The sequence below is a fragment of the Heteronotia binoei genome, chromosome 20, assembly GCF_032191835.1.
Source record: "Heteronotia binoei isolate CCM8104 ecotype False Entrance Well chromosome 20, APGP_CSIRO_Hbin_v1, whole genome shotgun sequence".
NCBI lineage: Eukaryota > Metazoa > Chordata > Lepidosauria > Squamata > Gekkonidae > Heteronotia > Heteronotia binoei.
In genome coordinates, this window is record NC_083242.1 from 38,574,090 (window position 1) to 38,600,615 (window position 26,526).

The 26,526-nt window shown below is 56.8% G+C and overlaps 2 protein-coding genes across 2 annotated transcripts in view; one reads left to right on the forward strand and one right to left on the reverse strand.

Moving 5' to 3' along the window:
- Positions 1 to 1,535: 1,535 nt before the first annotated feature.
- Positions 1,536 to 22,756, reverse strand: KATNIP (katanin interacting protein). The gene is made up of 25 exons (XM_060260862.1): positions 22,659 to 22,756; positions 22,030 to 22,199; positions 21,055 to 21,149; positions 20,104 to 20,238; positions 18,506 to 18,738; positions 17,858 to 18,018; positions 16,615 to 16,808; positions 15,212 to 15,315; positions 13,791 to 13,893; positions 13,155 to 13,367; positions 12,428 to 12,568; positions 10,342 to 11,113; positions 9,065 to 9,796; positions 7,191 to 7,399; positions 6,767 to 6,842; positions 6,228 to 6,405; positions 5,509 to 5,674; positions 5,268 to 5,425; positions 5,117 to 5,181; positions 4,777 to 4,887; positions 3,497 to 3,636; positions 2,831 to 2,932; positions 2,478 to 2,638; positions 1,753 to 1,841; positions 1,536 to 1,594 (listed from the first exon to the last, which is right to left on the reverse strand). Exons 1-25 carry the CDS (start codon positions 22,748 to 22,750, stop codon positions 1,536 to 1,538), a joined length of 4,659 nt encoding a protein of 1,552 aa, XP_060116845.1. The 5' UTR covers positions 22,751 to 22,756.
- A 755-nt stretch (positions 22,757 to 23,511) lies between these two features.
- GTF3C1 (general transcription factor IIIC subunit 1) overlaps positions 23,512 to 26,526 on the forward strand; it is a 29,838-nt gene continuing 26,823 nt past the window's right edge. Inside the window, exons 1-3 of the mRNA XM_060260955.1 lie at positions 23,512 to 23,757; positions 24,772 to 24,981; positions 25,748 to 25,921. Of these exons, the coding sequence (XP_060116938.1) occupies positions 23,531 to 23,757; positions 24,772 to 24,981; positions 25,748 to 25,921 (611 nt within the window). The 5' untranslated portion in view covers positions 23,512 to 23,530. The remainder of the gene's footprint in view (positions 23,758 to 24,771; positions 24,982 to 25,747; positions 25,922 to 26,526) is intronic.

The window sequence follows — 26,526 nt, forward strand, 5'->3', positions numbered from 1 at the left end:
CTATGCCAAGGTCGCCCCCAAGGAGTCTGGACTGGCATGGGAAGCGGCTGCCCAGGGCAAGAGGTGAGGAGCCTGCTGGCTCTCTGGGGGGGGGGGGCACCTTCCTGCTCGCTGCCCCCCTCGCCTGCCGGGCGCTGCTGCTCTCCCCACCTGCTCTTTCTCCCCCCAGAAGCTTCGTCACCCGCCGGGAGTTTCTGACTGTGGAGCGAGAGCTGGAGCAAGTCCAGGTGCAGCTGAAATGCCTGCGCTGGCAGGTGAGGCACCTGGGAGAAGGAGGAGGCCAAGCGCTCCAACGGCCATACCTGGAGGGAGCTGCAGGCCTGGCACAGTCCGAGGGGGAGGCCTGCCCTGCCGCCCGCGCCACCCTCACCGCCCTCTGCAGCAGCGATGCCTGCCGGTGGCAGCAGCAGCAGCCTGTCGCTGAGTCGGCCTGTGGCTCCCAAGCCCTCCTCCTCCTCCTCCGGGAGCCCCACATCGACCTGGAGCTCTGCGCGGTCTGTTGCGGCACCCTGCAGAGCGCCTCTGCTGGCCTGAGGGGGGTGGCGGTGGGGGCTCCAGGCGGGGGCTCCAGAGGAAGCCTGTGGAAGGAGGCGGCCCCGGCCAGTTCCGTGCTGGAGGTTTCCCAAGAACTGCTCTGTGGGGCAAGCCCCAGCCAGCAGGAAGAGGGCTCCTTGGCGTGACTGGAGGTGCAGAAGCCCCCCCCCCACTTTTGATAAAAGGAAGCTCTCAATAAAGGTGGGGCTTTTGTGTGTCTCCTGGCTTTCTGAGCCCTCACTGAGGTTGTACTGCCTCACCCCCCCCCCTGCAGTCTTGTCAGCTTCTCAGGTGGTGCAGTCCTCAGAGAGGCTGGCTCTGTCCAAGTCGCCCCCCTCCCACCCAGGGGTCCAATCCTGCTGCAGGGCTGGGGAATGGCCTGGGAACCACAAGCCCCGCCCCCCGGGAGGCCTGTCCCTTGTTTCCAGAGGGGGGCTTTGGGGCTCGGGGTCGTTAGGAGTCCTCAGGGGTGGGGGGCCAGGGGAACACGTAGCGTCTGTACAGGGAAAGAGACACTGCCCAGATTCCAGAAAAAGAAACCTCTCCAGCACCCCAGAGGAGAAGGGCAGGCAGCCAGCAGCCGTCTCTTGTGGCTCGGGGGCAAAACGGAGGAGGAGGAGGAGGAGCCTTGGACTATTATTGCCAGGAAAGGACAGGAGGGGGAGGGCAGGGCCAAGACCCCGGAGCCTGTGGGGGCCTGCAGAGCAGCCGGTGAGTGCTGCAGCGTTGTGCCTTGCCCCCCCCCCAGCTGAAGCATCTGGAGGAAGCACCAGTGGGAAGCCTTGCCTAGATCCCCCCAGCCCTCCTGTGCCCCTTGGCCTCCCCACCTCGGGGAGGTGACAGAGGGAGCAGCCCGAGAACAGCCCCCAAAGAGGGGAGGACTCTTAGGAGCAGCAGCCGCAGCCAGAGTCTCTTTCAGGGAATAGATTTAATAGATCTGCAGCTGATTAAAAACCTTCTTCTGGCTGGGGTGGGGTGGGGCTCCATCTGCCTCCCGTCGGTCACTGCCTCGTCCTCCGCAGAGCGCCTTTGTCTCGCAGGCAGGTTTTGGGCCGAAGGGCTGAGGAGGGGAGAGGCAAGGAAAGAGCTTGGAGGGTGCTGGGGGGGGGCAGAGAGCCGCGTGGGGTTGGGGGTTCAGGGCAGGGTTCCACGGTGGCCAAAGATGGAGTTTGCCCCTTCTCCCCCCGCCCCTCCCCGAGGGGCCCTGCACCAGCCCACCTGGGTCAGCGGCCACCTGTCTCTTCTTGGAGCAGGCAACGATCCGGTTGTCGTTCATCAGCCGCACGTCCTGATCTTCAATGTGATTGCTGAGGAGGAAAGAGCAGAGGGGCTCTGCGCGTGCAGCAGTGAGGGCTGGCTCCTTTGCCGCGCTTAGCTCTGCCCTCACACTGCTTGGTGGGGGGGGGAGTGAGGGGAGAGTGCCCTGGGCCATCTCAGGGGGCAAGGCCGGCCAAGTGTCCCTCCTCCCTGCCCTGGTGCGGGTGGCCGTTGGGGCTTCCTTCCCCCCTCCCCCTGCACACTTGGAGCACCCCTGCTGGGGATGGTGCCCAGACGCTAAGGGCCTCTTTAGATCTCGCCTCCTGTGCAGTTGTTCTGCCAGGGAGAAGGGCTGAGCCTTTATGGAGGCCAGCAGGGAGGCACCCTTGGCTGAATGCTTGCCCACAGGCACGAGACCCAGGCGCAAGGAGGGGGCTGCTGAGCCAGACCAGAGGCCTCTGGGCTAGGAGGCTGGAATGAACTGGATGCTCTGGGATGCCAGGCCACTGGTTTGTCTGGCCAGGGCAGCCTCCTCTACTCTGTGGTGGCGGCAGCAGCAGCACTTAAGAAGCAGGAGACCACAGTGCCTGCAGGCATCCCAGGGTGTGCTCGGCCACAGAGTCCAGCTCCCGAAGGGAGACTGCCCACCTGGATGCCCGGGAGAGCACAGCGGGCTGCGGACGCACCTGATGACGGTGCTCTTCTCTTGGCGGCAGATCTTCTCGTCGTCCGTGAAGAGGATGGTGTGATGGGGGACGACCGGCTCGCAGGTGGGGAGGATGCCGTGGGGGAGGTGACGCACCATGTCCAGGATCCCATTGTACACGAGCAAGTCGTCCACCAGGAGCTGCCCACAAAGACAGATGGAGAGAGCTGCCAAGGAGCCTCACAAGCACCCCGAGAGTGCCTGCGCCTCCCCGGCCAGGCGGACCCAAGCCCCAGCCCTCCCCTCTCGGGTCCAGACTCCCGCCCACATTACAAGCTGCCAGGGGCCAACGTGCTCCATGAAACCTTCCTAGCAGCGAGGCTCAGCACTTACTCCAAATTCTTTCACTCCCCGTGGTGGAGTCTTTGCGTAATTCCACAGCTTGATCGTGGAGACCATAGTCGGCATGTCAAAGATGACGTACACCCGATTCACCTGCCACCAAAGAGAGAAAAGTCAAACAGGAGCTCCACAATTAATTTCAAAGTAATGCTTAATGGATGGGAAGCAGGACTCGGGCAGAAAGGAACCCAGTTGCACAGTGTGGGGAAGTGCTGCTGTCTTTGACATTAGGGAAGGGACGGTGGCTCAGGCAGAGCATCAGCTTGGTAAGCAGAAGGTCCCAGGTTCAATTCCTGGCATCTCCAAAAGAGGGTCCAGGCAAATAGGTATGAAAAACCTCAGCTTGAAACCCTGGAGAGCCACTGCCAGTCTGAGAAGACAATACTGACTTTGATGGACCAGGGGTCTGATTCAGTATAAGGCAGCTTCATATGTTCATATTTGTTCATATGACTGAGGCCCCCTCTCCTTGCCTCTGCCCTGCTCCGGACAGAAAGGCCAGCTGTGATGTCAGGGGACTTGGCTCTCAGCCGCAGAGCAGGAGGCTGGGCTGGCCCCCCACAATGCACACGGGACTCCGCAGAGATGCGTGCTCCAGGAAGCCAGGGGCAAAGGGTGGCTAGAAGCAGAGGCAGCAAACACAGCAGCCAAGCGTACCAAGCCCGGAAGAACTGGCGCGAGCCACATGTGCCTCCCATCGGTTGCATTGTTCACCCCGTCAATGAGTTTTTCTGGGGTCCGAATGTCTCCGCAAACACCGTCCAGAATGTTAACGCTGTCGGGGAAAGCTGCAATGTCTGAAGCAAAATGTCAAGCGTAACATCGGAACCACCGTGCCACACCCACCGCCACGCTGGCAGGGCCCTCCTTCCTCTCAAACGGAAAGGTTTTGCTCAAAGGGGGGAGAAAAGCCTAAAGCTCAGCAAAATGGAAGGCTTTGACTGCCTTTGAAAAGCCTCCTATGAGAGAGCGGCCTGGAGCTCTGGGGCCGCAACAGAGAAGACCCCGCTCCTTGCGGAGATGAACCCAGTCTCCACATAAGATGGGAAATTAAGCAAGGCTTAAATGCTGTGAGGAATTGTATTTGTGAACCTGTGATAAGTGGGTGTCTTTTCAGAATAAGAGATAAACCTTGTTGGGGAGGGGGGAGAAGAAGAAGAAGAAATTGGATTTATATCCCGCCCCATACTCAGTCTTAGAGTGGTCACAATCTCCTCAACCTTCCCCCCCTCCCAACAGAGACCCTGTGAGGTGGGTGGGGCTGAGAGAGCTTTTTACAGCAGCTGCCCTTTCGACACTGAGGGATGGTGACACGGAAAGGCAGCGGAGGCCAAAAAACCCCCTTCTGAGAGAAGCCCCAAAATCTCTGCCGGGCAGGACTGACAGCAGATGGCCAGCATCAGAACAGCCAGTGGCATCCTGGGGCCGTTTCTGGGCCATGAGGAAAAGCCATTCTTTGCTGGAGGAAGCCTTTGCCCACGAGAGTCTTAGGATTCCAGGCAGAGCGTTAGAGCTGCAAAGGCCTCCAGACTGGCAGCCTTCAGTCATAAGGCAGAGCTCGCTTCTTCAGGTGCCCCGGGAAGGAAATAACTTGGGCTGTTTTGTGAGAAAGATCACGGGGGGGGGGGGGGGGGGAGGGGATAAAGAGAAGTCTGGTGGTAATACAGAATTACTTTCTTCCCCCAGTCTCCGCAGAAGTGAGCTGTAACTCCCCGAGGGAATGAATGTTAGTCTTTAAGGTGCCCTCAGATCTCTGCTTTAGTTTGTTCTGAAAGACTAATATGACTTTTTCCAGTTTATTACGGCACCCTGCAGTTGTGTTGGCCTTCTTTGCAGCCGCATCACACTACTGGCTGCCGGCTGGCTCTCCTGCCTGGTCTGGCCCACCTGTTCTTCCCAGCCACCCCCTTCAGAGTGCCTTGCCCTGGAAAGGATACTGTTCTCACTGAGAGAAATCTTCTCCCCACGTCCGTCGTACAGCTCCAGTCCATTCAAGCCAATATAATACGGATCGCCCCAGCTGGTTAGAAGCTGGAACTGGAAGATAACTGGAGGAGGAGATCAAGGAAAGAAGGGAAGCAGTGGGTGGGCCTGCTGGCTTCTCTAGAGTGGGCCACAAGGGGTGACCCCAGCAGGGCAGGAGCTCGGGCGACTCAAAGGAGGGGGGTCTGGAAGCCCTGCTGGGAAGCACCAGGAGGGCCTTGGGGGGGTGGCAGGTGCTCGCTCAACCCTGCCGACTGCCCTGAAGGCCCAACGGAAAGCTTGAGGGAAGGATACAGCCACAGGGCATTAAGGGGGCTTCGTAGTCCATGCTCGCTTGTTCGGTCTTCTTCGTTTCCATTCTGGCAAAAAAAGGAGGAAATGCAGCCAGAGTGCCCCGAAGCAACAGCAGGTGGACATCTGTGTTGGGAAAGAAAGGGGGACTTACCTCTCGCAGGCGGGAAGGGCGGGGAGGCCCTGCAGGTAGTCCACAAAAAGGATCTCTTGGGCAAAGTCGAAGTGGCAGTTGCCAGGCCCCTTGCGGACGAGGAAGCCTTCTGGGGGGGAGAGGGCAGCGCCGTCCAGTGACACGTGGACCACCTTGGCCTGAGGGACACGAGAGCGCCTGGCTGGAATGCTCCTCGGCAGGACCCCCGCCTCCAGCCAAGGCCACCGGCCTCCCCACTTACCCCTCGGTACGTGTCCTCCAGAGACTTGTTATAGTTCCAGATGCGCAGCCCTGCGATGGTTTCCGCTTTGCAAAACTGGATGATCAGGCTGTGGTCTTCTCCGAGGCTGAAGGGAACCAGCCACATGTGGTCGTCTTCCATCGTGATGTTGACCCCGTCGAGGAGCCTGGAAGGAAACAGCACACCTGTCGGAGGCAGCTGAGGGGGGAGGGCACATGACCACCTCCGACAGAAGCATGGCCTTGCAGGTGGGGGGCCAGGGCCGCTCCTCTGGCCCTGAGAGGCCTCACCCGGCCATTCAGTCCTTGCCCATGCGTCATTTCTGCCTGCCCCCACCCTCCTGAGTGGCGGAGCTTGTGTTCCTGGCACCAACTCCGGCCAGCTGTCTCCGCTTCCCTCGGGGCTGCAGCATCTCACCTGTGCCCCTGCCACTGCTGCTGGAGCCTTCCCCACCCCCATTTTGCAAGACCAGCCTGACTCCACCTGCTTGGGAGAAAGCCTGTTTTGGGGCTGTTTCTCCCAGAAATACCCTAACGAGAGTCGGCAAACCAAAGTGGCTCATGGTGAGAGGGTTGGGAGCGCTTGATTTACTTGGGGCGTTTCTCTCAGAGCCCCTCCTCCCAACCAAAACCACCGGAACGAGGTGCCTTTCGAGAGCATCCCAGGCTAGACCAGGCAGCTCTCAGGACCCCCTCCCCTCTTCCCGAGGCAGGACTCACTTGTCTAAGGTCCTGGAATCATCCGTGTATTCCGGGAGGTCGTTCAGATCTCGAGGGCAGGCTGAGATCTGGTCCAGAGTCAAGGGCAGGGCCTGGCCTCCCCTCCCCACCACCTCCAGCCCCGTCAGTCCAAGGTAATGCGAGTCTCCCCAAGAAGCCGTGAAGTTCAGCAGGAGGCCTGGAACACAGAGGCCCATGCCACAGCTCCTGCTCTCACTCCAGGGAGGAAGTGGTGGACCATCCCCCCCCCCCCCGGGGCAATGGATAGCAAAGCAGCCGGGGCAGGGGCTGAAGGGCTGTGCTGGGCCCAAGACAGAGGAGCCCCACCCCTCTGGGCAGCAGCCTGATCTTCAAGGGCCTCACAGCAGCTCCCCTCCGCCCAGCCCACAAATCCTTTCGTGCAGCCGGCAAAGTCTGCAGTGTGTGAAGAAACCCTTTCCCAGGTTCTGAATCAGCTGCCTCCCAGTGTTAGTGGGCAGCCCCACTTTCGAGGGGGGAGGCATGATGCTGGAGGATGCTGCTGGGAGAGGAGAACTTACACTTCCCGGTGTAGAGGCCAGGTTCCTTGGTCACTATCTCTGGGATGGACTCTGGCACGGAGCTTTGCTCTTGGCTCTACAAAAAAGGCCAGAGTTGCGCTGGCTTCAAGGGAATGCTGGGAAATCCTTAGCACTGAGCCCTTCGGGGAGGCTGGTCTGGGCAGAGGAGCGGTTCCAGACAGGCCCGCCCTTCCTCCCTCCCTCCCCATCACGGGCCACTCAGTCCAGAAGCCACCGGAGGAAGGCATGGGGGTGTGTGGCCAGGAGAGAGTGTCCTTTCCTGCCTTCTCTTAGGAGCAGTTCCCCCCCCCCCCCCACAATCGGAGCTGCACTGAAAACTCCATTTCAACAGCTCCCCATTCCACAAAACCCTTCTTATTGGCATCTCCTGCTCTGAGTTCAAGAGCTGCCGGTAGCGCCCTACCTGTTGACCTTCGGCCCTTGAGCCAGCTTGAGTGAAGGGCCTCTCATCCCCCTCCCCGTCGGCAGTTCTCGGCCTCTTCAGCTCCTCCTCGTGCCGCAGGCTGCTCACGCTCCTGGCTTCCTCATCGTAGGTCTCGTCGTAACAGAATATGGCCTCCAAAATATCGTCATCAGTTGTGAACAAAATGGTGTCTCCAAATTGCTCTGGAGCTGAAATTGTCAACTCTGTGGTGACAACACGTTCAAGCCCCCAACACCAAGAGCAAAGGCTCTTTCTCCCCACCCCCACCCTCGTCTTCTGCCGGTGAGACTCAGTGAGGAGGGGGCTCACACAGCCCCTGCGGGAACCACAGCGTTCCCTCCCGCCTCTTGAACACCAGGCAGAGGCCGCTCTGGCCAGGAGGGAGAGAGGGGATGGGAAGCACCAGCTTTGGGGGTCAGGAAAGGCCTGCCAGGTTTTGGGGAGAGGAATGCAGAGCAAGGAGGGGCCGGCACCCGGGGCAGCTGCCTGCTGTCAAGGAGGGGCTTAGAAGCCTTGGAAGAATTCACTTCCAATTGTTTCAAATGGCAAACAGCCCTCTCCTCCAAAAGGCCTGCCCTGCAATGAAAGCCCCCCCCGGGGGGGCTGGGGATTGGGGATCAGGCTCGCATCCTTTGACAGAGCGCCCCTGGTGCCTGCGCTGGGGGTATTCCTGGGTGCCTCTCTGTCTGTGGAGGCCCAAGTGACCACCCCTGCCAGATTGGCCTTTTTCACCTGAGGTCGGTCAGGCAGTTGGTCCCGTATCTCGCTCCCTGGGACCTGGCCACAGTGACTTCCCCTCTTGGCCCTGCTCCGGAAACTCCAGCTGGTGCAGAATGTAGCCGCAGGGACATTGATGTCGTCGCCTGTACAGGCGTGGTGGATCCAGCTTGTGCTGCATGAACTGCACTGGCTGCCTATGGAGTACTGGATCTGGTTCAAGGTGCTGGTACTTACCTTCCAAGCCTCCTACGGTCAGGGGCCAGCATACCTCTGGGAACGCCTCTCCCCATACGAGCCCCGCAGGTCTCTAGGACCCGAGCTCTCCCGGTGGTCCCCGAGATGACCCTGCCTGGTGGAATGAGCTGCACTTGCCAGAGCCCTTGAGCCACGCCTTCACCAGAGGCAGGGGGCGTCACCTGTCCTTTGCCCTCCCCCCTTCCTTCCTTCCTTCCTTCCTTCCAGCAATCTGGGATCCAGTGGACTTTCTGGACTGATCTGTCAGTAGTGGAGAGGCAGAGTTTTCAGCTTTAATCTATTCTAATTGTTTGCTTTTTGATGGAACTCACCCTGAGCCTGCTTTGCGGGGAGGGCAGGATAAAAACAGAATCAAATAAACAAACAAAAGCTGCAGCCGGTGGGGGGAGGCGGGGCAGCCACCTCCTCCCACCACCTTTGGCAAGCCAAGACGGAAGGGAGGAAGGAAGGAAGAAGCAGCAGCAGAAGATATTGGATTTATATCCCACCCTCCACTCCGAAGAGTCTCAGAGCGGCTCACAATCTCCTTTACCTTCCTCCCCCACAACAGTCACCCTGTGAGATGGGTGGGGCTGAGAGAGCTCTCCCAGAAACTGCCCTTTCAAGGACAACTCCTACAAGAGCTCTGGCTGACCCAAGGTCATTCAAGCAGCTGTAAGTGGAGGAGTGGAGAATCAAACCCGGTTCTCCCAGATAAGAGTCTGCACACTTCACCACTACACCAAACTAGCTCTCCTACACCAAAAAGGAAGGAAGGAAGGAAGGAAGGAAGGAAGGAAGGAAGGAAGGAAGGAAGGAAGGAAGGAAGGAAGGAAGGAAGGAAGGAAGGAAGGAAGGAAGGAAGGAAGGAAGGAAGGAAGGAAGGACGTCCTGCACACCTCCAGAGAGGGCCCCAGAAGCCTTGGCAATTTCGCCTTTGAAGATGCACTGCTCGTCTAGAAGCACGGTGATGTCCCTGACGCCCCGGAAGGAGTGGATGCGAGACTTGTTGTAGTTCCAGATGCGAATCATGGCCAGGGCGCAAGGCTTCACGAAGTCCAAGGAGATGTAGTGAGCCTTGCCGGGGGTGAAGGGGGCCAGCCAGAGGTGCATGTCGTCTTGAGTCCTGTTCACCCCGTCCAGCAAATTGGCCACCACCCGGGGGTCCCTGCCGTAGGCTGGCAAGATGTTGATATCCGGCGGGTCGGCCCGGATGGTGGCAATGGGAACAGGCTGTCCTTCAGAGCTGAACAGCTCGATCCCGTTAAGGCCCACATAGTGACGGTCTCCCCAGGTCGACCAGATGTCTATTCTCAAGCGCTGCCCGAAAGGCAAAACTGGGATTTTGAACTCGTTCTCCAGCTCCAGGGCCCCCTTCTCTCCTTGCGGGGGCAGCAGGAGGGCAGCCCGGGGGTCCTTCCCCTTGAGGGGAGTCTCTCCTTGCCGGCTGACCTTCTGCTGGTGGAGGAATTCATCCAAGATGTCGCCCTGGAAGTCCATGTTGGAGATCCGGCCACGGTGGGATTGGTTGAACTGCAGGAGGGAATTCCACGACTCCTGCAGGGCGTGCTCCTGGGCGCTGCCCCACTTGGCTCGAGAGGTTCTGGTGCCCCTGGAGGAGGGAGGCTCATCTGGAAGGGGAGGGAGGGAGGCAGGCAGGACTAGCTGCCAGGGCTTCCTTTCATCAAGGAGACCACCCTGAAGGCCAGACATCATCTCCTCAGACTGGCAGCTGCTCTCCAGGGTCTCAGGCAGAGAAAGACCTTTCCCATCTCCTGCTGCCCGGTCCTTTTGCACTGGAGATGCTGCCGGGGGCTGAGCCAGGGACTCCCTGCATCCCAAGCAGAGGCTCTGCCCCTGAACCACCACCCCCCTCCCCTCTTGGGCCAGCCACACAAACTGTGCTCCTGGGGGGGGGGGGGGCAGACAGGCTATGTGGACAAAACGAGCTCAGACATGTTTTCCAGAAGGTCCCTGGGCCCAATCCACAGAGGGCCTCCAAAGTAAGAACCAGCCCTGCGCCTTCCACTGGGAACAACCCATGCAGGTCTTTCGCCCTGCTTCCCAGCCCCAACAACTACCCAGCCGTCACGTTTGGGGCCTATGGAACTTTCTGGATAGCCCCAAATATAGTGCCAATAGTGCCAATGGAGCCCGCGGTCGTGACCTCTCTTACCTCTCTCCTGGGGGGCTTCATCATCTCCGCCGCAGTCGCTGCTGGATTCCTCCTTCCCTCTCTTCCTCCCAGGAGGGAGGTGCTGGGCTGTGCCCCTGTACTTGCGGGACAGCAGACTCAGGAAGTCGGACTCCCCTCTCGCTAGGGTGGGCAGCCTCGTGCTGGTGCCAGCAGCTTCTCTGCAGTCCCTCTCGAGCCCAGCCGGAAGGGGAGGGGGGCTCTCGCCTGCCGCTTCGGGGGAGACCCTCCTCCTGTTCTCAGGGGGCGGCAGCTGGACTCTGCCCTCCAGAGGAGGCTCCGACTCAAGCCACAGAGGCAGCGGTTCTGGGCCAGAGCAGGGCTTGCTCTTTGCACAGGCAGAGGACAGAATCGGAGTCATTCTCCGGCTGGCGAGTTGGTCCATTTGTTTGCTCAGAGGCAGTTCATCGTCAGAAGGGACCTCTGGAGAGGAAGAGCTCTTAACGTGTTCCGTGAAAGCAGAGTCTGAAGGCACCGGGGGACACCCTTCCACCTTCACAAGGCTGGAGGCGGGCGCTGTTTCCTGGGGGGGATTTCCCTCTGCAGCAGAGTCGGGCTCTAACAGGGACCCGCCTGGCTGCTGGCTCCAAGCCCCCTCTTCCCACCCTTCAGGAGGAAGGGCACTGCTTGTCTGCAGGTCGATGGTCGTGCTGCTCTCAGGGTCGGCTGTTCCACAGCTTTTGGGCAGTTCTCCTGCAAAGACCAAGTTTCCATCCACGTAGACAGCCACGTTTCTGGCTCCTATGTTGAGATCCTGGAAGAACAGAGACAAAGAGTGGTGAACATTTATAAAATGCAGGGCTTTTTTTGTAGCAGGAACTCCTTTGCATATCAGGCCACCCGCCCCTGATGTAGCCAATCCTCCAGGAATTTATGGTAGGCCCTGGAAGCTCCTGGGGGACTGGCTACATCAGGGGTGGGTGGCCTAATATGCAAAGGAGCTCCTGCTACAAAAAAAGCCCTGATAAAATGTATTTCCTTCTGTTTTGAGAAGCCCCAAAGGTAATGCATACAGGGAAAGGCCATTCAAACAGGACATTTCTAAAAAGAAAACCGAGCATCTTGATTTCAGCCTGTCACTGACCTTTGCAAAAATCTGTCTGAGAGTCATACATGGGAGGAGGGGAGGGGAGGGGGTGGGTGCTGAGGAACTACATCCCAGTGGGCAGACGGTCAGCCATCTCTGCCACTAAACACACTGCCTCCAAAGCTTTTCCTCCAGTCTCTTACATGGATTCCCTCCAGGTAGTTTCCCCATTTCACAGCCTGCCTCTGCTGCTGCTCCAGTTCAGAAAGGGGCCCTTCCTGTCGGCTGCACAACAGATGCCCCCCCCCCCCATATACTGGTGCTGCTGCCAGAGGAGGACAGAAGAGGGTATTTTTGGCCACTGTGTGACACAGAGTGTTGGACTGGATAGGCCACTGGTCTGATCCAACATGGCTTCTCTTCTGTTCTTATGTGACACAGAGTGTTGGACTGGAGGGGCCACTGGCCTGATCCAACAGGGCTTCTCTTATGTTCTTATGTGACACAGAGTGCTGGACTGGAGGGGCCATTGGCCTGATCCCACGGGGCTTCTCTTCTGTTCTTATGCTCTTATGATGATGCAGAAAAGACAGAGCTTAGCTCCCCTATAATCCCGCAGGGGAAATCCTCTTTGTCTCAGCACCTGAGCTGTTCTGAGCAAGACTCTGTAGAGCAGTCTTCAGAGAGCACTGCAGGGAGCTAGCTGCCATCTGCCAAGGGATGTGGCATCCCTTACAAAAAAGACACTTAAGGGCACTTATGCATGTCAGCGTAGCATGAAGTCAATTCTGCCAGCTAGATCTCCTTGGCAGCAAGAAGCAGGAGTTTTCCGTGTGCTGCAAGGTCATTCCTGGCCCCTGGTCCCACCAAAGGCCTCTCTACAGCCCTGCCTCACCCTGCTTGCTCTTCTGGCTACCATGAACAGGGACTCTGGTCTCATTTCAAAAGTCTCACAAAGCCCAAGAATGCAGAGCACTTAAGGTACCCCCACCCCCGCTTGGCCCCAAAGCAGGAAGAAAGAAAGGCGCTGTGGCTGCTTACGCCAAGGAGGGGAGTGCAGTGATTCCAAATCCTGATTCTGGAGAGCCCAAAGTCACCTGACAGGCTGGGGTTGCGGAGCACAAAGTAGAGCTGCACTGGGGGCTGGAAAGGGCACGTCCAAGAGGAAGGGTCTTTGCCGGCCTGCAAGAGGAGGGAGGAGGAGGAGGAGGGTCCTCTACATTCTCCAGAAGCTGCCGCCTCCGGAGGGAGCCGTGCCATGAAGCCGCCAGGCAACCCGACAGAATTCTGAGCGCCTTAATCCGCTTTACAGCTCGGCAGGCTCTCAAGGGCCATTGATGTACAGATTAAGAGGCAGGATCTCCAAGAGAGTCTCCTTGGCTGTCCTTCCAAGGAACGTTCCAGGTGAAGAAGCTGCCCGGCCTTTGGCAGGCTCCCCACGCAGCTCTGCTTTCCATCCTGTTCACGGGCCTCAGTCCTGGGCTGCTTTTCTCCCAAGAGAGACCCAAAGGGGCCTATAGAAAACCCCTGAACAAACTGAGCCCCACGGCTGAGAGCTGCCTGCTTGTGGGGGGAGGCAGCAAAGCCTGCAACGCCCTTCCCACGGCAGCCTCCCCTGGCCAAGCCAGCCACCCGACCAACCAGCTTCCCTCCAGCCAAAGGGCAAAAGCCCCATAAAGCAAAGAGGCCCGAGAATGCCTGTCTTTGGCTCTCCACCAAAGAACCAGACCCAGACTGCGACGACCGACCACCCAACCCGGAGGCTTACCCGCAGGTTCCGGTTCACCAAGCAGCAGAGGTCTCCGGGCGAGTCGGCGTGCCTGATGTCCACATCGTGAGGAGACACAAACACTTTCCTGCAGTGCAGGTCAAAGAACTCCACTTCGGCCAGCCCCACCCTCAGAGCACTCCCCCAGTTGGAGAGGATCTCCAGGGTGACATAAATGGCGTCCCGGATGTCTCGTTCCGATGCCAGCTGCTCCTGAAAGGACAGAGAGAGACACGGGCGTCACCAGCCCAGGAGCCAAGGGGACCGGAGCAGGCCTCACCTGGGCAGTGCCAAATGCCCTGCCACCTGCGTTGCACAAACAGAGCCAATGACAAGACAGCTACATGCGTGTCTATTAATGCTGCCCAAATAACCTCCTGACACACGTCCCTATCAGAGACAGGGCATTTCCCCCAGGCCTGGAAGTGCTGGTCCAGGCATGGCCCTGGTGTCCCTTAAGGTCTCACTGCTACCTCCACCATGGACTCCACCCCCCCCCCCCCACAAGGCAAGGCTTCCAGGCCTTCTGGACTCATCCTGCTGACTTGCCCCTCCCCTCCCTGTGCCAGCGGCTGAGCCTGAGAATAAGAGGATTACCCGGCTGTACCCTTCTGTAACGGAAACCTCATTTCATACCTCCTCCTGAGGCTCTGGCAGGACACAACCTGGAACGGCAGTGTCACAGCTGGCCGCTGGGCTCTCCGCCTCTGCAAGCACTCTCAGGAGCTTCTTCTGTGGCCTGGAAGAGGAAGGCCAGTGCTTAGAGAGGCGCTCCCAACCCAAACCCCGGCAGGTCTGCTACAGCTGGGGAACAAAACTGAGCAACGCGCATACCAGGTGGGGGATACACGTCTGAGCAGCACCAACAGAGGCCTCGCATCCCAAATGCAAGGAGGGTGTGGGCAGAACGGAGCGGGTGCCAAGGAGAGTGACAAGGATGCTCAGGGGCCTGGACCAAGGAGGAAAGGCTCGGGGGGGGGGGGGGGACTTGGGAAGGTTCAGTCTGGAGAAGAGGTGGGGGGGGAGACAGGAGGGCTCTTTCGAAGCATCTGAAGGGCTGTCCTCACTCAAAGGAGGGCAGGGAGCTGTTCCTGTGGGCAGCAGAGGAGAGGACTCACAATCGCGGGTCTAAATTAAGAGTGGGAAGGCCCTTAGGAAGAACGTTTTGACAGCAAGAGTTGTTCAGCAGTGGAATTGGCTCCTGAGGGAAGAGCAGCAGCTGGACAAACCCTTGTGGGGGATTCTGCAGGCTCCTCTTGCACTGAGCAGGGGGCTGGGCTAGATGGCCTTTGCGACCCCTTCTGGCTCTGGGATTCCATCCTTCGGGCCAAGGTGGGGGAGGGGAGGAGGAGCGCCCCAGCTGCCTTGGCAAGGGGCTCAGGCTCTCCTCTCTGTGTGGCTGATGAGGGAGGCCTGGGCAGTCCCACAAAAGGCCCTAGAAGGAAGTGGGCGTGACTGTCAGCCCAGCCCTCTTCCAAGAGAATCTAATCCCCTGGGATGTGAGTGGCTGGGCTGCCTCGTTCTGACCGACAGCCTGACCCCTTCAGCCTCCTGCCCCCAACACAGCCCAGCCCCACAACTGCCAGGAGGCTCCGCCCCCCCTCCGCCCACAGGAGGTGCCTGCCACAGCCACCTGCCCCGCCGTGATGGGAGAGGGTGGATTCCGACAGGATCAGATGTAGGGAGTGACAGGAAAAGCCACGTGGGCATAAGCAGTTCTGCAGAGTGGAAAGCAGCATCCACATCCAAACTGCCCCTTTACAGCACAAGTTTGGTGTGGTGGTTAAGTACATGGACTCTTATCTGGGAGAACCGGGTTTGATTCCCCACCCCTCCGCTTGCAGCTGCTGGAACAGCCTTGGGTCTTTGTAGAGGCTGCCTTTGAAAGGGCAGCTGCTGGGAGAGCTGTCTCAGCCCCACCTACTTCACAGGGTGTCTGTTGTGGGGTGGGGGGGTGGGGAAGGTAAAGGAGATTCAGAGTATACAGCGGGATATAAATCCAAATTTTAAAAAAATCCCAAAGCACAAAGGGTTTCAGGACAACCCCTCTCAGCCACCTGTTTCCCAAGAGCCCGATCCGGCTGGCAGCCGTCGAGATTTCTCTTCCTTCTGGTTGCTTCAGGGGAGCCTCGGTGACTACAGAATCAGATGGTGGCGGCCACTGCATGAGGGGAGAGGGGAAAGACCCTTCAGAGAGCTGGGACCAGCCAGGAGACGAGCAAGCAGAGTGTTTACTGGCAAAAAGCAAAGACGCCCCAGGGTGTCTGTCGGCAGCCACAGAACATCTTTCCTTTCTTTCCTGTGGGAGCAGCAGATGCGGGCAGGAGAACCTGAGCTGCTTGTTGAGGCGGGGGGCGGGGGGGGGCTGAGCGTGCTCCTTCTCACTTGCTCTTTTTCAAAAACACTAAGGATTTCTTAACCATTTTTATAAACAACAATAAAACATTCACAATATATGGGAAATGTGAATAAACGGCAATTCAATTCATAGCTGTAATGATTAGTGTTCCACAGAGAGGTGTAATTAAACCAGTGGGCCATTATGCAGCAACATAGCACGGCATCTGAGTAAGTAATGAAACATTTCAAAAACTCCGGCTACTTCATATAGCAGGATGGGGCTGTATTGCAAAGAGGTGCTGTGGGTTTCCCACTGACTTCAAAGCAGAGTGGTGCGTACCAAGAATGCAGAAGGATCAGGGCCTCTTGCTTCTGGACAAACCTCCCTGGCAGCCTGCTTGTCTTCCACTCCAAAGCTAGTTGCTCTCTCTTGCTCACGCACCAAAGCCCTTCCAAGGGGCTGAAGAAAAGGCCCGTGGTGCCTGCTACCCCTCAGCTCTGCCTCCCGATGGCTCCGGAGTTGCCCCAGAGAGCCTGGCAGGACCTTCTTGCTGGTGCTCCCCAGAGAACTGTATGAGCCTCGGCACTAGGACTGGGAAATGCCCAGAAGCCACCCCCCTCCGCCAAAGGGTTCCAGACGCCTCTTGCTGGAAGGGAAGGTTTTGTGCCATTTCTAAGTATTCTGGATCCCGTCACCAGAACGAAGCACCTCCAGAACATCTGACTAAACCACAGCTGCTGTTACGAAAACTGGGGCACATCTTGATGCGTGACCCAGCTGGTTCCCCCAATTTTATGCAAGAAATGCCCAGGGGAGGGGCTTGGTGGAGCCATAGAAACGCCCACCACCACCAGGGACAGGAAGAGAAGCCCTTCCAGGAAGCTCCGCCCACTGAGCCGGCCCAGAGCCCTGACATGATGCCAAGTTCCTGCCACCTGGTCCGGAAACAGCCAGGGAAGGAGGCCCTGTCACTCTAGCAGCAGATGGGCACTGGGCTTCAATGCCTGCCTTTTCCTGGCCAAGGTCTGCTCTTCTTTCCCCCAAATGTTCCTTCTCTCTACTCCAAGGCGAAGGACTGTACTGGTGGCAAAGGGCTGCCCTCCCCCGTCTGCCACTGACCTCTGCGGAGGCTGCTGGCTCCGGCTGGGAGCTCATGGACCCCTCCTGGCGCCTGCAGAGGAGCTCCTTGGGAAGGGTCTCGTTCTCCACTTGCACGGCCTTCAGGACAAGGGAGGCGGAGCGGGCCGGGTCCTTCTTCTCACACACGCTCTTTCGAGCTGCAGAGAGCGGCCTTTCTGAGTGGCTGACTGGCCCTGGCATTAAAAGAGCAGAAGACACCCAGCAATCACAGTGCGGCAGCACAAAGGCCTACAGAAGCGCCTGTCACAGACATCCCCACGCTAATGGATCTGCAGAGGCAGAAGTTCGGAAGTTCCTGAAAGAGACACCCAGCATTCAGCAGAAGAAAGTTCAGTCCCAGCTTCGTGCCACGCGGGACAGACAGGCATCTCCAAGGTGTGCCCAGTCCAGAGCAGTCCAAACAGTCCCCCTCACAACCACTGACTATGTAGCATCAGCCACGTTCCACTAGCTAGAGGCCTGCTTGGCCCCACAGGAAGTGGAGAGCAGGCCAAGTAGCAGAGGAAGGGAGCAAGGCCAAATTCTCCATCACAGCCAGTGAGCCAGGTGAGCATCTCTCCAACAAGGGGATGCAGGCAAGAGGAGAAAGCTCACGGGCAGCAGAAACACTGCAAGGGAGGAAGAGGAGGGCTTGGTGGTTTCGGCTGTCCGTCATCCAGAAACAGATGCCAGACACAACTAGGAGGGAAAAACCCACCACCCTTAATAATGCCGCCACTCAAGAGTTTCACAAACACGGTGAAAAGGCATGTGAAGACAAACTATTTCTTTGGCACCAATGACCCCAGGAAAACGTCTGTGTGCTCCAGAAGTTACAAAGAGAGAAGCAGGAGGAGAAGGACAGTGATCTTGGGAGCTGAGGATGCTGCGCAGGAGTGGGGGGGGGGGAGGCCAGAGCAATAGGGAGAGTGTGCGGCTGCTGGGGGCAACTTCTCACCCCCGTGTTCCAAGAGCCAGGGCAGCTCCTGGCAGTTCCCCACTGGGTGGTTCTGTGATGGAAACCTGTCAGCAGGGGAATAAATGCTCCTGCAGAGAAGCCTCTCGTGAGTCACAGCCCCCCTTCCCTGCTGCCAGAAGGTGGCCATCAGTAGGTGGCCTTCAACAGACCAGCTGGAAGAAAAGAGAAACCTCCCAGCGAGGGCCGCAGAACTATGTCTCTGCCAGGGCTTTCCCTGAAGCTCCTCCTGAGACAAGGAGGGGTGGAGCCGAGCATCTCCCTTACTGGTGGGGGCTGCTTCTTCCTGCTGCAGAGCCCCAGCAGGGAGGGGACACACAGCCTTGCTCTTCACCATCATGGGCTTGGTGGGGATGTAGGCTTCAGCATTCTCTCTCCTTCTGGCAGAAAGCACTCGTTCCTTCTTCATGCCTGTGGAGAAAGAGGCGCTGAGATGAGCTGCATTTGGGACATGTCAGTGAGAGAAAGACAGCAAGTCTGCAGAGGAAGGCAAAGACTTCTGACCTATGCAGGGCCCCCAGGCGCCGTGGGGTGACTCTGCACCTGCAGTGCCTGACAGGCTCTCTCCTTCTTGACCTCAAGGCCAGAGCTCCAGCCCTCTCTGGGTGGTGCAGGACTAGCACAGCATCGGGGACTACAACAAGCTGACTCAAACCCCTCAGGTGGCAATCCCAGGGCAGCCCCAGGAGCTTTCCAAATGCTGAGGCTGGTGTCAGTTTATCTACAACCAGCAGAACTTCAAGACACATCTATTGATTTATCTCCCAGTCGCATAGAAATATTCTCTTTCATTTCTGGAACCAGCTGCTATTAACAGCGTGTGGTCTAGAGAAGCCTCTGATCCGGAAGAGATCCCCCAAGGAGTCCGTGGTGCTCCAGCAGTGCTTACGTGGGGAGTCTGCCTTGGATTCCAACACAATGAGAGCATCAGTGGGCAGGCTGCAGCTTTTCCCAGCCACCGCCTGCAGCAAGGACTCATCCCGGCTCTCCCAGGAAGTTTCAGCTGGCTCTTCCGTCATGGAGGCCTGTTCCTCTTCCACTGAGTCCGAGTCCTCCATGGCACTGAGTACGTCCAGAGGGGCAGAATCCACGCTGTCTCCTTCCAGGCCTTCCTGGCTCATGTCCAGTTCCAAGCTCTGCTGGAGTTCCTGGCAAATATTGCAGAGAGGACGGTCAGCAACATCCCACTGAGGCTGTGCAACCATTCCCCCCACCCCCGGTCAAGGTCTGGATTCAATGCAAATATATTCAGTCCCTGCACCTTCAGAAATCTCAGGTGGAAGCACTGAATGGAACCTCTCAGCCCTGCTGCTCTTTGGGTCTGCCGAGGCAGGAGATGCAACAGAGAACTGAAGGCCGAGAGGAGGAGGAGGAGGTCTCTCCAGACTCCAAGCTGCCCCCCTCAGGTCAACTATGGCTGCCCTGCGCACAGGCAAAGCCCCTACTGGATGCGAAGAGGCCCCAGGTGCCTGCCTCTGGGATGCATCCTCATGCTCAGGCCCAGAGGCTCTTCCCACACAGGCAAAAGGGCTGGCTTTAAAGTACCTGGACTGTGCTGAGGCTGACCAGCAGGCCCTCCTTGCCGGCATCCTCACCTACAGTCACTGCTGTCTTCGGAATGGAGTCGCTGGAAACTGGGCCTTTAGGAGACGGGAGGCTCTGGAAGAGACAGAAATTGCGGCAAATCTGCCTCCATGCAGAGAAACAAAGAGCGGAGAGCAAAACTAGGGATGTCCGGCATGGATACTCGAGTTCCACTGGTCTGCGGACCCTCCTGATAGGCAATGCGATCTTATATAATTTATCAGGAAAAACTGCACTGGCAGCTGAGTGTGGAAACCGCCCAGCTGAAAAACACTTCAAGGGAGTGCGTGTGTAACTCCTTCCTCTGAACACAAAAAGGCTTAGAGCAGTGAAGAAACCAGGAATTTCAACAGGAAGGGGAAAGGGGTGCCTTAGGGGCTCCTGGTGACAGAGTCTGAGAGAAGAAAGCTTGACAGGTTCACAGATGCAGGGGCAGAAGCCATCTCAGCAAGGACGGGCGGCTGGATACGCAGAGCATACTGCAGCCCAGGGAAGGGGGAAGGGAACGCTTGTTTCCACAGATGCTGCTTATAAATTCCCTGCATCAATAAGATGGACAGCTGAAACTCAGCAGCTATAAAGGGGCAAGCTCCAAAACATCCTAGAAGAGAGAAAAACCCTCTTACGGATTTCAAAACAGGGGCATGATAGTTTTTAAAATTCTCTCTGTACTTCCAGGAAAAGTGATATATCAGGATACTAAAATTTTAAAAATGCTTAATTACCCGCAGGCACCAGAATGCTCCATGTCTTTAAAAAAAGAGCACAAACAAGCAACTGCACAAGTAAGATGTTGCATACGGCCCGTCTCTGTAACACCAGCAGCAGAGGCCGAGGTGCTCCTGGAGGCATCGCTCAAGGATCAGGGGTTGAAGAAGACACAGGCCAAGAAAGAGCTCCCTTCCCTCAATGGAAGAAAAGGGACCTACCTGGGAGTGGCCATTTGGTTCACCCTCACTTGGCTCCAGGTCGAGGCTGTCGTAGGGCTCAAAGTCATCACAGTACTCGACTGGAGGGGCAACATAGAGCTTAGATCCACTTTCTGTTTTGATCCGGATGGCTCTCTAGAAAAAGAGCAAGCTCATCACAGAGGTCAGCAGAACTCTCTGGGTGATCTTGGGCCAATCACCATCTCCAGGACTGGCCTGCTTCAGAGGACTGTTGTGAAAACAACTCCAATGCCATCAGAAGGATTAGAAAACTATGCAAAACACGGCACATGTCTGCAGTATAAGCAGTTTGTTCAGTGCTTCCCCCAATTTTCCAAAAAAGTCCTCAGGGGAAAAAACAGCATATTTCCTCCCTGGATGTTTACATCTCCACCCCTCCCCAGGTCTTTTTTGCACACTCCTTTCACTGGCGATTCAAGTTCTAGCATTGTATGGGGGGGAGGAGCCCCACACTGTACATTATTTTATAAACGTCTTCCCCTCTGTCATCATCTTCTCTCTAAACTTAAAAAGAGACAAAACCAACCTTCAATGCCTTTCCCTCATTTTTTCAGCTGTTCTCTGAAGTGTTCTATTTCAGAATGCCTCCCAGCCACATCTGCTTGCCCAAACCCCTTTCATACAAGAAGTTCAGGCAGGAGCACAAGCAGAAATGATGCTGGCCAGGGGGGAATGGCCTTTTGAGGGGCCACTTTATTGTGTTCAGAAATGTCAGACCTGCTTCTCTCTTCACTCCCTTAGAGGCAGCCGGGGAAGGAGAGGACCATCAGCTGAAAGGAGCTGTCTCAGCAGCATAAAAGGAAAGTTAACCTCCCAGACTCCAGACATGTCTAAGGCGTCTCTTGATGCCCCCATCCCAGCCCCATTTACTCAAGTTGCAGCTGAGGGCCCAGCTGTGCAAAACAGCCCCCCCCCCCCAGCTTTCCTTACCTGGAGCCATTCTCTGCGCTGGATTTTACTCGGGGCACTCTGTGTGTTCCTTCCCCCTGCGTCTCCTCCTGTCACTGGAGCTCTTGGGCCAGGATCTGAAAGGAAATCAGGGCAGCAGGCAGCGTCACGGGGCTGGGAGAGATCAAAAGTCATCAATGCCTGCTCTCCTGATATATGGCAGAGCTACAAATAATGTAAACCATCTATAGGCTTATTTGCAGATGACCACATGGAAACAAGATACCAAATGCTGACAAGGAGCCTCGACGGTCCTGTTTTTTGGACAAGAACAGCCAGCCCTGGAACTGCCTGTCCCCGTTTATATGTGTGTTGCTGAACTGCAGTGCTCCTCTCCTACTTTCCTTCCAATTTTCTCCTCTGAGCTGGCCAGGAGTTCACTGCCAGGATGGGGAGGTTGTGCCAGTAACCACTGCAGCTTCCAGCTGCACCTGCCAAGCACACATTGCGCCAATAAATGCTGCAGCTAATACCATCCATTTGGCATTCTCTTGGTAGGAAAAGTTTAAAAATTAAGGATGCAACTTGCAGAAATGTTAGGAAAGTGACTGCAGCAGAAAGCAGCAGCAGCAAAAGGTGAAACACTTGCATTTCCTAGCTGCTCTTCCAGGTGCTGCTCATGGCAGCAAGCCCAGCTGCCTTCCCAAAAAAGACATCGAACTGCCAGTTGTCTGGCACAGGGACAGGCCCACTTCAGACTTGAGAGTTAGACTTGTCTTTACCACACTGTCTGAGGTTCACTGATATATTTTCTATTTATGGAGCAAAAAAGAGTACCCCAGAACTCTCACCGATTAAATGCACAGTTTATGTTCAGGGTCAACTGATCCAGATGTGTCTTGCTTAGGAACATAATATGCCACATGTTGCTGGATCAGACCAGCATCCGCTGGTGACCTGCAGACTACCCTCTGCTCACGAGGTGTGGAAATTCTACGCCAGAAGGCTGGCACCCACCGTTTGCCCTCACTGTCCGTGTGCCACTTCTGGAAGCATGCTGGAAGCTGACTTTCTTGCGGCAAGTGCTTGGCTCTGAATGGGCTCCGTTCACATATAGAGTAAAACCCTGCTCCAGCTGCTCCAGCTTAATCTGGATGGGGTCTTTCCTCTGGAGATGCCTCAAAATCCTGAAACCAAAAGATCAGTCATTCTCCACTCTTTAGACAGCACTTCAAAGCACGGGCTTGGCAGTAATTCCATCCCAAGCCCACTGCCTGGCTCTTAGAAGTAACAGACCTGACAACTACAATCCCATGCAGGACAACTCTAAACACAGTAGGATAGGCTGAAGTAGGATTGCTAAGCTCAGGATATAAGTTAATACGACAATAATAACAATTTGACCCCTATTTTGTTTGTATTTATAGTCTGATTTCCTGCTCTCCCAGGATCATGCTGTACTTGTACATGCCCATGCTGTACTTTGTGAACTTTCAGATTTCAAATTCTCTTTCCTGCAGAAAAGAAATTTTACGGTAAAGAGTTCTTGCTTGTGCAAGATAGATCTAAAAATCTGAACCCACTTTCTTCTGGCCAGGGACTTATCCTGTGTCTGATGATGCAGTGAATTACAGAGCTCGGCCTACCTGTTTCTTTGCTGAAGCAATATTAAGTGTTCATCATGCTTCTCCTCAAAGTCAGTCACCATGTCCTTGGGTTGACTCTGAAACACATGCATACAGGTGAGCTCTCCTGGGGGAAAGGGTTCAACCTCCGCTCTTTGACAGTATCTTTTGCAAATCAACATCAAAACCAAAGGTCCTTATGAAGGACCTACTGCTTGGCAAATCAAGGTCCATTTGGTTGGATCTCCTCCGACTGCTCCTTCAGGCTGGATGTGCGTGTGTGTCCGCTAGCCATGCTGGGCAGGAGCAGAGGAAAGGCTGTTCCTCTTTTTGGCATGGGATGCACCAATGAGCACGGAGTGTCCGTCTGTCCGTGAGGGGGCCTTGTTAGGATGCATTTGGCATCCCCGTCTCGCACTCGGCTTCATCTCCTCTGACCCAAAGTGGCGCTCCCAAGGGAGGCCTTGCAGGGAAACACCCGGAGACTCCCCAGCGGGATGTCCAGAGGCTGCCTGCCTTGCCCTCCCTGGAGCTCTGGGGAGCCCATCCTCCAAAGCGCCCATTCTCTCCAGGGCATCAGCTGATCCTTTTCGTGGGCCGGAGACCCGCCCTCCCTCCCTCCGGGTCTGTGCCTGCCCGGCGGCCCCGCCTCCTCTCCCCACCCCGAGGGCCTCGTACCCACCCGGGCGGGCGGGCGGCCTTCGCCTTCGGCCCAGCCCCGAGCCTCACGCCGCCCTCATCTCCCTGCCCTCCCAACAGCCGCCGCCGAGCTTCAGGCGTTGCCCTGGTGACCGCGGAGGCGCCGGACGCGCGGGCGCCTGTTGCTGGCGCGTTTCCGGTGGCGCGTTTCCGGTGCGCCGTGGCGCGCGTGCGCAGTGGCGCCGGCGGCGGGGATGGAGGCGTTGTGGGCAGCGCTGGACGAGGTGGCGCTGGAGGGGCTGGAGGGGGTGACGCCGGGCGCGCTGTGGGAGCGTCTTGCCGGCCGCGTCCCGCCCTTCCCGCCGCCGCTGCCCCTGGAGCCCGCCGCCCGCCAGCTCCTCTGGGCCACCCTGGCCGCCCAGCCCCAGCTCCGCTTCCACCTCCTCCCGCAGCCCCGGCCGCCGCTCCGCCTCTTCGACCGGTGAGGAAGGGAAGCCGCCGCCGCCCTGCTCCAGGCTGCCAACCTCCAGGAGGAAGCGGCTGCTTGGGAAGGCGGATTGTGGGGAGCCGTACCAGGGGTGTTATGAGGGCCCAATCTGATATAGATGAGACTTTGGCGGGCCGGACCAGGGCTTTTTTTTGTAGCAGGAACTCCTTTGCATATTAGGCCACACCTCCCAGAGCTTGCAGGGCCTACTGGAAGCTTCAGGAGGATTGGCTACATCAGAGATCCAGGGAACTGGGCAAAGGAGGCTCTGGCTCCTTCCTTCCTTCCCCAGGAGGGCCAGCCAATAGAAGGAAGAGAGACTTGGCTCAGTAATTCTGCTGTGTGGTTGAGAGAGCCTGGCAAAGCAAGCTCTGCCTCCCCCCCCCCCTTCCTCCCCAAGGGAGGAACCTCAGCCAATGGAGAAAATAGAGGTTTTGCTCTGTAGCTCCTGTGCAATTGAGCAAGCCTTGCAAAGCAAGCTTTAATGCAGAAGGAAGCAAGAGGGAGGGAGAAGGAAGCAGATGACAGCCAGTTCCTCAGGGGTCTGATAGGAGTCCTAGGACCTGATTCGGCCCCCAGGCCAGATGTTTGACACCCCTGCACTATACCATGTTGAGGTTCCCAGCTCCCAAAACTCCACCTGTGCCAGGCTCCACCACCCCCAAGTTTCCAGGTGTTGGCAACCCATTTCCAGTCTTCTAGTCCCGAGGGCTGGCTGCTTTCCTGCAAAGAGCTTCGCATGAAAAGGGGGGTCTGTGTTGCCTGGCAATGGAAGCAGAGGCCTTCTCTGGGTGGCTGAGTGAGGGTCTGATCCTGTGGCTTCTGGTCTCAGGCTGGCCCACCTTGACTTCCTTGGCCTAAGTCCCTTCGGGCTGGGCAGTTTGGGGGAACATTAAGGTCCTGGATCCTTCTGTTGGGCACAAGCGTCAGTCTACACAAACAGCAGCAAACCCAACAGGTCCCAGTCAGGCTGGCTCAGAGGAGCTCATGCCCCACCTGTTGTTTCAGGTATGAAGAAATCGATCTTGAAACGGGCATCCTGGAGACCAAGAGAGACCCCATTCCTTTCGATGACCTTTACCCTGTGCACATGGTGCTGGACAACAAGGATGGCATTCAGGGCTCCTGCCAGCATTTCAAAGAGAGGCTGGATGTGACTGATCAGATCAGGACAAAGGACATGCAGCCCTGTTGCACTTACGAAGAGGCTTGTGACAAGTGAGTAGCCGAAGCAAGCCCGCGAAATGCCCTCGGCACCGTTGTCCGCTGCATGAGGCCCAGGCCCCCTCCCTCAGCATTCTGTGGCCCTCGTGGGTGACCGCAGGGATCAGACAAGAGGGCACACAGCCAGGAAGAGCTGCCTGCTTATTGTTTTGCTCCAGGGCATCTGACGCTGCCTCCAGACTGACCATTGGTAGGCACAGCCTGTGTGAATTTGTCAGATCCCAAGTTAACCCTGCATACAGCTCTTGTTATCTCTCCATTTTGTGGTGATGAATTCTGTGGCTGTGTGATGTGTGAAGCAGAATCATCTTCTGTGTATTCTTTCAGTAGGCCTTGAGCTCTCTTGTTATGGATAAGGGAGAGAAAGCCTTCTGTGTCTCTGTGCCTTATTCGAATACATTTTGTACTCTGGCATCTCACCACAGTGTTCAGTTCTGTAAGCACAAACAGAACTGAACACTGTGGTGAGATGCCACAGTACAAAATATTCTGACTCTGTACTCAATGAAGCTGCCCTGGTTTTCTGATAAGCACAAGTCTCACACTCATTTTCAGTCTTGCCTAAAAGCTCTCTTATTGTGTCAAAATGATCCCCTTGTGTGTGTGCGTCTAGTTCTCAGACAGTGGCTGTAAAACCAAAGCCTAAACCTCCTTAGGAGATGCATGATGAGCAGCAGAAGTCTTGCGTGTGGTTCCCCTAGCATCTCTCCTCATTCAGGAGTCCTGCCAGCAACTTTTATTTTTCTGTTCTTGCTTGCAGATGGGGAGAGAAACTGGTTATTGTTGCCTCCCAGGTCCTGCGGCACAGAGCGCTGATAGGCTGGGAAGGGGATCCAGATTTGAAACTTCCTGACTTCTCCTACTGCATTCTGGAGCGGCTGGGGCGCGCTCGATGGCAAGGAGAGCTCCAAAGAGACCTCAGTGTAGCTTTCAAGTAAGTGTGTGAAGACCTGTATCTGTTGGTAAGCAGCGATGCTGATGTCCAGATGCCATGATGCTAATGGAGCAGCTCCTTTTGTTTTCTCTCCTGTCTTTGAGCTGCAGTTGTGAGACGTGTGATTTGTGCTGCCTGGGGGATGAGGCATCAGCAGGTATCCCTTCCTGGCTTGGAGGGGACCACTTGTCCCTGTGGGCTGGAGGGCCTGTTATTGCCTTGGCTTGCCTGTTTCTTGCAGAGTGTCTCTGGGATTTAGCCTCTGTAAACTCCTCTGTACTTTTAGTTTGCTGTTTATCTTATGGGGCTGCTCAGCTGTAGAGAAGCCATCTGCTGGTCCCCCTGGGGAGATGGCAAAGCCATGGCCAGACTGCAACAGATGCGTGGGAGTGCCTATCTAATCTAATCTAGCCTCTGTCTATATCATCTATCAATCTATCTTTCTACCTACCTACCAACCTACTGTATCGTGCTTAGGTGACCCATAGGTTTTTCCAGACAAGAAATGTCCAGTGGTGGTTTGCCGTTGCCTTCCTGTGGATGGCAACCCTGGGTTTTGTTGGTGGCCTCCCACCCAAACACTCCCGAGTGCCCAGCCATGCTGA

Coding starts and splice junctions, on each gene's coding strand:
- KATNIP (XM_060260862.1), bottom strand. CDS start 22,750: ATGCATGTGTTTCAGAGTCAACCCAAGGACATGGTGACTGACTTTGAG. Junction 11,114..12,427: donor ACTGCACTCCCCTCCTTGGC/GTAAGCAGCCAC, acceptor CTGTTCTTCCAG/GATCTCAACATAGGAGCCAG. Junction 5,182..5,267: donor GCCCTTCCCGCCTGCGAGAG/GTAAGTCCCCCT, acceptor TTTTTTTGCCAG/AATGGAAACGAAGAAGACCG.